This window comes from Anomaloglossus baeobatrachus, chromosome 1 (assembly GCF_048569485.1).
Source record: "Anomaloglossus baeobatrachus isolate aAnoBae1 chromosome 1, aAnoBae1.hap1, whole genome shotgun sequence".
Taxonomy (NCBI): Eukaryota; Metazoa; Chordata; class Amphibia; order Anura; family Aromobatidae; genus Anomaloglossus; species Anomaloglossus baeobatrachus.
In genome coordinates, this window is record NC_134353.1 from 263,114,938 (window position 1) to 263,127,126 (window position 12,189).

At 42.0% G+C, this 12,189-nt stretch overlaps 1 protein-coding gene across 1 annotated transcript in view; it reads left to right on the forward strand.

Moving 5' to 3' along the window:
• ELOVL6 (ELOVL fatty acid elongase 6) overlaps positions 1-3,705 on the forward strand; it is a 149,134-nt gene extending 145,429 nt beyond the window's left edge. The window contains exon 4 of the mRNA XM_075336544.1: positions 1,316-3,705. Coding sequence (XP_075192659.1) covers positions 1,316-1,740 — 425 coding nt within the window. The 3' untranslated portion in view covers positions 1,741-3,705. The remainder of the gene's footprint in view (positions 1-1,315) is intronic.
• The last annotated feature ends 8,484 nt before the right edge of the window (positions 3,706-12,189 follow it).

Sequence of the window (12,189 nt, forward strand, 5' to 3'; positions counted from 1 at the left end):
GTGAAGTTCCTCGCTCCTGCGGCTTCATACACAGCGATGTGTGCTGCCGCAGGAGCGAGGAACAACATCGTACCTGTCTCTGCACCGGCATTATGGAAATGTCGGAGGCTGCAGTGATGATACGATAACGACGCTTTTGCGCTCGTTCATCGTATCAAAAAGGTTTTACACGTTGCGATATCGACTGCGACGCCGGATGTGCGTCACTTTCGATTTGACCCCATCGACATCGCACGTGCAATGTCGCAACGTGCAAAGCCGCCCTAAGCCCGGCATTCTGAAGCGGTGACAGCAGACACAGGTACATGCATCACTGCTGATGATGCTAGGCAATGGCTCTGTGGGCGTGCTAGCATACTAAGAGGGCGGAATGAGCGCAGGAACTAAAACCCTTGCGACTAGTCCCTGCGCTCATTAGCATCTCATAAAGGATCTTTAGAAATACTTTTTCTAAAGATCTATTTATCTATGCTACTAGATACAGGGACAATTAGATAGGGATTAGCAGTATGCACCCAGAACTGCTTGTGGTCTTGGGTGCATATTGCACCTGACAGGTTCCCTTTAAGTTATAGAAAATCAAAAAAGATGATTTTAATATTTTTTTTTTAAAAAAAGATAAGTGTAAATCGCACCCACAGCATGACTGCACAGCCATAGTACTAAGGCGCTGTTCACATCTGCATTATGTTCTGTCTAAAGCTTCCAGTATTTGTAATGGCAAGAATAGCAACGTTTGCAGTTCTATCATTGCTGTCAATAGGCTATAAACTTGATGGAAATTTGACAGACTCCATTATAGGGCAATATCCTTGAGATCTGTCTGAAAATGCATCCGATGTAGCTGTCATAGCTCCAATATGAACTGAAGCCAAACCCAGTTATCAGTCACAGTTCAATTACAGGAACTATACATACAGGATACCGGTATGCTGCAACATAATCCTCAGAGGACAGTTCCTTTTAATGTGTATGTCAATAATACTTAATATGATTGAGCTATTGGTGTATGATTGGTGATGTGCGAATGTATACTTGCAATACAAAGTGGAATAGGTTACTATACTCCCCAGTGACAGTTTTCTTTGGCAGAACACCAATTATCAAGTATTGTCCATTATGATGAATGCATTTCCAATTAAAAAGAACTTCATCTAGTAAACTTGTTTTGTTTGTCTCATATATATTATAATAATAATAATAATAATAATTTTAATTAATATATATGCTAAATGTCCTTACAAGTTCTAATTTCTGTTCCATTCACACTGTATATATGCTAACACCCTGTTTCTTTCCATTCTTTTTTTCCCAGGAGATACTATTTTCATTATTCTTAGAAAACAGAAGCTCATCTTTCTCCACTGGTATCACCATATAACAGTATTACTTTATTCGTGGTACTCGTATAAGGACATGGTAGCTGGTGGAGGTTGGTTTATGACCATGAACTATGGAGTGCACGCAGTAATGTATTCATACTACGCCTTGCGTGCAGCTGGCTTTAGAGTATCCCGAAAATTTGCCATGCTGATCACGTTATCCCAGATCACTCAAATGATCATTGGTTGTGTGGTAAATTATCTGGTCTTCTCATGGATGCAGCAAGGACAGTGCCCATCCCATGTACAAAACATTGTGTGGTCCTCCATCATGTACCTCAGCTACTTTGTGCTCTTCTGCCACTTCTTCTTTGAAGCATATATCACCAAAACCAGGAAAGCTGCCAAGGCTGACTAACCGTGGAATCTAATGCCAAGTCATAACTCAGGGTCATCGAAAATTAAAGGAAAAAAAAAAAAACAAACGAAACAAAAACACTAAACAGAATTGGAAGTAAGAAAATAAATTAAAGGCACAAAGAAAACCATATCTAAGCACTTAGATCCTAAAGACAAAAATGTATTAATTCTATATAATAATTGTCTTAAAAGTGAAGGTAATCTGTGCATTCTGCACTACCGGTATTTCAAGGAGCCATGGGAACTAGACCGTTCTGTGGCAATCAGGTCAAATGGGAGAAATGCTATGTTTTCCGTTAAAACCTCTGTTTTTACTACTGTCCAAAATAAGTTATCCGCATAAAGTGGTAATTACTTCAAGTATACGTGAGGGTGAGCAAAACGCTGTGTGAGGTAGAATAGAACCTGTTTTCTTCAGTTATGGATTAATATATCGGTTTAATGTTAAAAAATGGACGGGTTAGGAGGAAAATAATAAGGTTGAACATTTAGGATGCTTGCCCAATGTTGTGTGTCGTGTTCAGCTACGGTTCTTTTTAATATGCAAATTAACCACTTGCCCAAGATGGTTACTACAGTATTAATACTAGACCTTAATTTTCATACATATCCGCTAGATGTTGTGTCCAGCGGGATCAAAATCGGACTTATACAGCTACTCCATATTGACAGTTGTCGTGGAGAGTACACATATCCAAGCCTCATCCATCTCTGTGGAACTACCTGTGGACTAGAAGAACAAATATCTCATAGAAGGGGTGGGGAGAGAATTTATTTGTGAATGTTACGGTCTCCAGGACATGGTAAAAGTCTGGTTTATACAGAGGTTTCTCGAAATCCTAAAATCAGTCATGTTTTCGATTTTTCTGAACGGTCAGATATCTTCTGCAGGGCTGTGCGCGTGAGTTCGGTAACACTGTGCTTTTGTATTCGCTCACTAAGCAGTACAGATTAAAGTGCCCTCTTCTGGTTAACATAGAGAAGACAACACAACAGGATATTTGCTACAATCTAATGTTTTGGGGTTTTTTAAATTAAACCTTCAGAAAGGATTACTAATCCTCCTTCAACAATCTCAAACAATAATCCAAGCGATTTGTCTTATCTTCAGTCTCCTGTATTTTTCTATGTCCTTGTGCATTGAAAGCAGGCCAACATGCAAAGGGTACCACTATACCCGGGTATGAAACTTGAGAGCTCACGTTGTTGTAAAGCCATATTCTTCAGATCATAAAGTGTTCTGTCTGTTATAATGAAGTCCAGAGAAGCCAAATATGTGTACAATTTTCCTAGTATTTCAAGGAAGCACTTAATGTAACTTGATGTTAAATGTTTTAATGTAGTCTTAATTGTATTAGATAGTTTAATATATTAGCAAATTAGAAGAGAAAAGGGTTAGAGGCGGCAATCATACATCACAGTACAGTAAGTTATACTGTAAAAACAAACTTGTAGGAAACATGCAGTCATCATTGTACTACCCCGTGGTATATAGAAGCACATTTCCTAGCTACTTCAAAAGCGTCTTTAATTTCCAGAAACAGTGCAACACAAGGGATTTTTATTTGATTTTTATTTAGCTTTAATGGTGCTGCCATCCATGCTGCTTTTTTATAATTAGTTTCCTGGTAGACATGGCAGAGGCGCTCTAGTGTCCCATGTAGGGGAAATAAATTAAAAAGGATGTATTGTTTTCATGCATTTTGTTTGAATGGTTACTCAGAATGAAGCGGAGAACTTGCAGTTCACTATTGTAACAAACAATAAAGTTTACATTTATGTTAAAGTATTTGGAAGTGTTTTTTTTCTAAAGACTTAGATATGATTCTGTTTAATAATCTTTTCATTTATCTGTTATAGAACTTGTGAACCCAACAATTAAAGGAAATGTTCAGATTTGCAACCAATTTTTTTTAATGCTTATGTGCATTTAAAATAAATTTTGCCAAATCTTTATTAAAAACCTTTCATTGTTTTGTGTAAAGCTCCTATGCAGACCTACACCATATGGAAAAAAGTGTAGAGTTGATCGAATCCGCCAAATCCGGGATCGGCGGATCACTGCCGGATTGGAAAAAAAAAATTCGGATCAGCTCCGGATTCCGGTGCCCATATAAGTCTATGGGGACCAGAATTCGGAGATTAAAAACGTATGTGGAGGGGATAAGGGGGTAGGACCGCGCGCAGTATACTCACCCGAGGTGGTGTCTTGGCAGCAAACTCCTTCCGGGTCACGCTTTTCCCTTCCGGAGCTGACAATTCAATATTCATTCTTTTGCCCACCCACCGGCGCATGTAATTGGTTACAATTAGACGCGCCCCCACCCTGAGTGGCAGCGTGTCAGCTGACTTCAACCAATCACAGGCGGCAGGACGGCCGGTGGGCGGGGAAAGTGCAAGTGTTTGGGGATCAGTATGGTGAACTTGTATGTGTTTCAGAACACATGCACGTTCCTGTCAGAAGTGTGCAAATGTGCCGGTGATGCAATGTCAGACTCGTACAAGTGTGACATGACATCAGCTGGCACAGCCTGTGCTCTCTGAACATGAGTGTGCATGTACACAGAAACACATACATGCTCCTGTCAGAAGTGTGTGCGGCTGTGCCAGTGATGCGACTTTTTTTTTAATTTTAAATAAATTTAAAAAAAAACGACGTGCGGTTCCCCCTAATTTTCATCCCCATCCAAAGCCAGCTGGGGGCTGGTATTCTCAACCCGCAGCTGCCCGGTATTGCCGCATCTATTAGATGTAACAATCCCGGTGCTTTACCAGTTCTTCTCGATTGCCCTGGAGCGATGGCAATTGGGGTAATAAGGGGTTAATAGCTGCGCACAGAAGCTACTAAACCCTAGGTTAATAATGGCACAGGCGTCTATGAGATACCTGCATCACACTAACCTGAAAGTAAAAGTAAATAAACACAGAGAAAAATCCTTTATTTGGAATGAAGTACAAAGCACACCCTCCTTCACCTCTTTATTAACCTCCAACACCCTGTAGGTCCGGCGTAATCCACACACGGTCCCACGCCGCTTCAACTCTGTTACATAACACAGCCAGCGGCCATAGAGCACGACCCCCTGGCTGTGCAGACAATGACTGAGCCGTGATGACTGCACGGCAGCAAATACTGTCACAGGCTGGGGGCGCGTTTGCCTGCAACACAATCAGACAAGAGGACGGCGGTGGGCGGGGAAAACACGGAAAGCTGTGTGTATACGATGCACAGTACAGGAAGTGAATGCGCGAGACCCGGAAGCAGTGTGCCGCCATGACACCGAGTCTTGGTAAGTATAAAACGCTGTTTTATTTCTATTTTTCATTATTTTCCCCAGTACCGGATCCGGATCGTGCACCCGGAATCCCGGATCCGGGTCCGGCACCCGGAAATCTTTGAAACCGTGCGGATGTGGACGTTTAAAGTTCGGATCCACTCAGCCCTAGTTGGGACACATCTCTTAATCATTGACTTCAGATTTTTCATTCATTCTCACCCCCATAGGTATATAATATCCAGCCCCTATACATGCAGTCTGCCTTTACTAACACTTGTGAAGCATTGGGTCATTCTAAGTAGCTCACCAAATTTGAGCATGCTACTGTAATTGGATGCCACAACCACGAAGTGACAGATCATAAACAACCAACTCACTCAAAAACCAACTCAAAAAATAATCAAAAAGAATTTTTATTAGTAATAAAGAAAAGATAAGGTGTAATGACATCGATGGCACACAAGATGGCGCACATCCACAGGCAGGAGAAAACAGGTCAAATAATAAATGTATAACAACTAGGCAAAACAAAAGCAGATATATAAAATGGCCAAAAGGTAATCCGAACCGCTAAAGAAAAACCTGTAAAGGTGAAAGTGTCCACACAAAAATTCGGATAATAAACAGTGCATCAAAATAAATGAATCTAAACCATGGACAGACCTGTAGACAGGGCTCCCTGCTAGGATGGCGTTAGCTCCCTACGCGCGTTTCAGCACAGGGCTTTCGTCAGGGGGAGTGGCGTCATACCGGTGTGCATTGTCCTTAAGTTTGAGCGACGTCCATGAAGCTTCCTGGATTCCATGCTGCGGTGGTTCTGATGTGCGCATGCGCCGACGTCATTAGGTGATTTAGCCATATGCTTTGATTGGACGCTGCTCATACTTAAGCACAATACTTAGGGATACCAGTATGACATTGATTTTGAAGCAATGTTTATTAACTGAATTTTTGTGTGGACACTTTCACCTTTACAGGTTTTTCTTTAGCGGTTCTGATTACCTTTTGGCCATTTTATATATCTGCTTTTGGTTTTGCCTGCTTATTATACATTTATTATTTGACCTGTTTTCTACTGCCTGTGGATGTGGCCATCTTGTGTGCCATCAATGTCATTACCCCTTATCTTTTCTTTATTACTTAATATAAATTCTTATTGATTATTTTTTTAGTTGTTTTTTCAGTGAGTTGGTTGTTTATGACTGTTTCCACACCAACCTGTTTTAATACTTTACACTGTGGTGGTGTAGAGGGGACTACAATTTAATGTGATATTTTTCTGAATATATAAACTCCTCCCCTTTTTCACCTTTTGGCTGAAGTTTATAGTTGAAGTGACAGATCATGTAGAATCACAGAGTGGAATCGTTCACTGCTGAGGTCCTTAGTCCAAAAGTCTCCATTGCTCTGCTGACTCAAAAACTGCAGAGTTCCAATCCAGTTCTTAGGCTATGTGCGTTTTTCGTGGCGTTTTTGCGCGTTTTTCGGGTGCGTTTTTGGCCTCAAAACTGCTTGACTTTGCTTCCCCAGCAAAGTCTGAGTTTTTTAATTTTTGCTGTCCGCACACAACTGTTTTTTTAAGCTGCGTTTTTGAGCTTAAAAAAAAAATGGACATGTCAATTCTTTCCTGCGGTTTTCTGCGTTTTCCCCCCATGCAATGCATTGGAAAAACGCAGAAAAATGCAGAGATCAAAAACGCAGCCAAAAACGCACCAAATCGCGGTAAAAACACATGCGTTTTTTGCCTCGTTTTTTTGACGTGGGTGCGTTTTTGTGCGGTTTTAGCGGCCAAAAACGCAGCGTCAAAAAAACGCAGTGTGTGAACTTAGGCTGCTTTCATACTATGCTTTTTTAACATGCGTCATGAACGTTTTGCAAACGTATGTGTTATTTTAAAGGATCCTGTCACTTTAAGTTTATGGGCAGGCATTGGAGTCATGTGATCGGGAGTGAGGGGAACTGAACGTGAAAGACTGGGAGCCGGCATCTAACAGCTGTGGAGGCTCGTAACCAAGGTAAACATCGGGTAACTTGCTTGGATACCCGATATTTACATTGGTTACGAGCGTCTGCAGCTGCTAGGAGCCGGCTCCCTGCACACGTTACCAACGTAAACATCGGGTAACTAAGACCGCGGTTACCCGATGTATACCTTGGTTACGAGTGTCTGCAGCTGCTAGGAGCAGGGCTGCCTGCTCCCTGCACACGTAACCAAGATAACCATCGGGTAACTAAGACCGCGGTTACCCGATGTTTACATTGGTTACGAGCGTCCTCCGCTCTCAGGCAGGGGAGAGTGGAGAGAGAGGGAGGGGGAGGGGGAGAGAGAGAGGGAGGGAGGTGGAGAGTGGAGAGACAGGGAGGGGGAGGGAGGGAGGTGGAAAGAGGGACTGATCACCCGAGGCTGGTTTCTGGGCATGCTCAGTAGAGCAAGCAGGATCCTGTCTATCAGCATGCCAGCGTTCACATGCGTTTGCATGCTGTTTAGTCAGGATCCAGCAATTTGCACTATTTGGACGCAGCTCAAAAACGCTACAAGTAGCGTTTTTGAAATAAGTTAAAAAACTGCAAGTCGCTGGATCCTCACTATAACGCATGCAAACGCAGGTGAACGCATGTTAACGCGAGTCCATTGCAAATGCATTGAAATGAAAATGCATTTGCACTGGATCCGTTTTTGCGTTAAAAAAACGTTCATCACGGATGTTAAAAAAACATAGTGTGAAAGCAGCCTTAGCCTTATAATGAATAGCTTGCTCTATCTACTGTCATTCTTCTGCTGTAAGAGCTTATATCTTACATAGTTTACAGTTTGTTGCCAAGGAGACACCACCAGAACTTGGCCAAGTATGCACAGTAGTTCCAGACTGAAGAATTAACTCCTGAGATACCAGCAAATTCCCTCTAGCTCAATGTTTTCTATTGGCTGTTTTCTGCTCCCCTCTCTTGCAACCCCTAACCTGTTATCAGTCCCATGATATGATAATTCTCCTACCCCAACAATCAGCGGTTTCCATCCTGGTTCTCCTAATTCCAGCTCTTACTTTTGTGAGTTGTGTACTTGCTTAACCCCTTAAGGACGAAGCCAGTTTTGTACTTAATGCCCAGGCCATTTTTTGCAATTTTGACCAGTGTCACTTTATAAGGTTATAACTCTGGAACGCTTCAATGGATCCCGGTGATTCTGAGATTGTTTTTTCGTGATATATTGGGCTTCATGTTAGAGGTAAATTTAGGATGATATTTTTTTATTTTATTTGTGAAAAAATCTGAAATTTGACAAAAAAATTAAAAATTTTGCAATTTTCAAACTTTTAATTTTTATGCCCATAAACCAGAGAGTTATGTCACACAAAATAGTTAATAGATAACATTTCCTACTTGTCTACTTTAGATCAGCGCAATTTTTGAAACAAAATTTTTTGGGGTTGGGAAGTTAGAAGGGTTCAAAGTTCATCAGCAATTTCCCATTTTTTCAACAAAATTTACAAACCATTTTTTTAGGGACAACATCCCATTTGAAGTGACTTTGAGAGGCCTAGGTGACAGAAAATACCCAAAAGTGACAACATTGTAAAACCTGCACCCCTCAAGGTACTCAAAACCACATTCAAGAAGTTTATTAACCCTTCAGGTGCTTCACAGGAACTAAAGTAATGTGGAATGAAAAAAAATTAAAATTAACATTTTACCTAAAAATGTTGCTTTAGCACTAATTTTCTTACTTTTTCAAGAGGTAACACCAAAAATTGGACCTCACACTTTGTTACCCACTTTCTTATGAACGCGCCGATACCCCACATGTGGTCATAAACCTTTGTTTGGGTAAATGGGAGAGCTTGGAATAAAAGGAGCAATATTTGAATTTTGGAAAGCAAAGTTGGCTGAAACAGATTGCGGGCACCATGTTGCATTTACAGATCCCCTAAGGTACCTAAACAGCAGGAACCCCCCTTAAGTGACCCCATTTTGGAAACTAGACCCCTTAAGACTTCTATCGAGGGGTATACTGAGCATTTTGGACCCACAGGTACTTCACAGATTTTGATAACGTTACGTTGTCATATTGAAAATTGTAATTTTTTTCTCAAAAATGTTGCTTTAGCATCAATTCTCTCACTTTTTCAAGAGGTAATTCCAAAAATGTGACCAAAATGTTTGTGACCCACTTTTTTATGAGCGCGGTGATACCTCACATGTGGTCTGAAACCTTTGTATGGACAAATGGGAGGGCTTGGAACGAAAGGAGCAATATTTGAATTTTGGAAAGGAAATTTGGCTGAAAAAGATTGCGGGCACCATGTCGCATTTGGAGGACCCCTAAGGTATGTAAACAGCAAAAAAAACACCACAAGTGACCCCATATTGGAAACTAGGTCTCTCAAGGAATTTATCTAGATGTTTGCTGAGTACCCTGAACCCCCAAGTGCTTCACAGAAGTTTATAACGTTGAGCCATGAAAATAAAAAAATAAAATTTTACCACAAAATTGTTACTTCAACCAGGTAGCTTTTTTTCACAAGGGTAACAGGAAAAAAAAATCACCATGAAATTTATTGTGCAATTTCTCCTGAGTTTGGTGATATCTTATATGTGGTGGAAATCAACTGTTTGGGCACACGGCGGGTCTTGGAAGGGAAGGAGTGCAATTTGACTGCAAAATTGTCTGGAATCAATAGCGGACACCATGTTGCATTAGGAGAGCCTCTGAGGTGCCTAAGCAGTGGAGGTCCCCCACAGGTGACCCCATTCTGGAAAATAGACCCCTCAAGGAATTTATCTAGATGTTTGGTGAGTACCCTGAACCCTCAGGTGCTTCACAGAAGTTTATAATGTTGAGTTGTGAAAATAAAAAAAATACATTTTTACCACAAAATTGTTACTTCAACCACATAGCTTTTTTTTTAACAAGAGTAAAAGGAAAAAAAGGAGCATAAAATTTATTGTGCAATTTCTCCTGAGTATGCTGATACCTTATGTGTGGTGGAAATCAACTGTTTGGGTGCACAGCAGGGCTCGGAAGGGAAAAAGTGCCATTTGGCTGGAATAATTAGTGGACGCTATATCACATTTGGAAAGCCCCTAAAGTGCCTAAACAGTGGTGGTCCCCCACAAATGACCCCATTCTGGAAACAAGACACCTCAAGGCTTTTATCTAGGTGTATATTGAGCATTTTGAATCCACAAATACTTCACAGAATTTGATAAGCTTAGGTTACCATATTGAAAATGTTCATTTTTTTCACAAAAATGTTTATTTAGCATCACATTCCTCACTTTTTCAAGAGGCAACAACAAAACGTGGACCCCAGAGGTTGTTATCCAATTTCTTGTGAGCGCAGGGATACCCCATATGTGGCCAAAAACCTTTGTTTGGATTAATGGGAGGGCTTGGAATGGAAGGAGCACCATTTGAATTTTGGAAAAGTTGAAATAAATTGCACGCACCATGTCACATTAGCAGGGCCTCTTGGGTACCTATACATCAGAAACCCCCCCACAAGTGACTCCATTTTGGAAACTGGACCCCTCAAGGATTTTATTCAGGAGTATAGTAAGCATTTTGAATCCACAGGTACTTCACAAAAATGTTGCTGTGCAACAAATTTCTCACTGTTAGGCTATGTGGCCATTATCCAGCGACACGGCGTCTAGTACACAGTGTCAGCCTTCCTGCAGAGATATGAGTGTTGTCCACGGGAGAACGCAGCTTCTCATGCCCACGATTTGGGTTCAGGCTGCTGTGGACTTGCTCTATTCCTACCTGCAGAGAACACTCTTGTCTTCGCAGCATAAATTGACATGCTGAGGTTCGGGAAGCTGCACCACAGGTCGGTTTATGCTGCGGAGAAAAGAAGCCCAATGGGCATGGGATTTCTAAAAATCCTTCCACTGTGCTTCTACTGCACAACGCAGCGTTATGGATGCAGGGTAAACAATCTGCGCCCAAAATGCTGCAAACCCTGATTGTGGGCACATAGCCTAAAATGCTACAATGGATAAATGGATAGATGTCAAACATATATAACGTCCCACCCCCTGCATATTCTAAGCTGGCGCCCTTTAGTGCCTTTCATGTGCCACTAAAGGGTGCCTAGCCTTGTATTTAGCCCAAAAAGAAAAAAAAATTAAAATAAATGACGTGGGGTCCCCCCTATTTTTGATAGCCAGCTAGGGTAAAGCAGACAGCTGTAGCCTGCAAACCACAGCTGACAGCTTCACATTGGCTGGTGATCAATTTGGAGGGCTCCCAAGCTGTTTTTTTTTTTTTTAATTATTTATAAATAAATAATTAAAAAAAAAACAAAACATAGGGTCCCCCCAAATTAGATCACCAGCCAAGATGAAGCTGACAGCTGGGGTCTGGTATTCTCAGGGTGGGAAGAGCCATGGTTATTGGACTCTTCCCAACCTAAAAATAGCAGGCCGCAACCGCCCCAGAAGTGGCGAATCCATTAGATGCGCCAATCCTGGCGCTTCGCCCCAACTCATCCCGTTGCCCTGATGCGGTGGCAAACGGGGTAATAAATGGGGTTGATACCAGGTGTGTAATATCACCTGGCATCAAACCCAGCAATTAGTTATGTCACGGCGTCTATTTGATACCAGACATAACTAATTGACAGTAATAAAAAAAAAAAAATTGACAACAAAAAAAAAATTTATTTGAAAAAACACTCCCCAAAAACATTCCCTCTTTGGCCAATTTATTGAAAAGAAAAAAAAAAATCGGGTCCCTGCTGTAATCCATTGTGAAAGTCCCGCGGCGATTCTGGACCTTCTAGAATATGGGGGGCACGTTCAGGGAACGTATCCCCCATTTTCTAGGAGTCCAGACCCTCTATTTGAGGAGAGTCACAGCTGCACAGTGCCGAGCAGCAGCAGCAGCCAGTGTCTCTGAGTCAGACACAGGAAGCTGACAGCCGCGCTCTGCAGTGTGACCGGCGTGCACTGTGAAGGAGGAGGGGGCCGCGGGGGATCAGAGCTGAGACAGGTACGGGGGACACCGGGGTGGGAATAGGGAGTGACCTGGCAGGGCCTGGGGAGCAGGTTTCTGTCGTATGTGTCATAGCACATGCGACAGAAACCATAGGAAAGGGGGAAATGCGGCTGGCGCGCTGCTGTGCGCGCCGGTATGTGCGGCGCCATGTTGGATTTTCGGGAGGAAG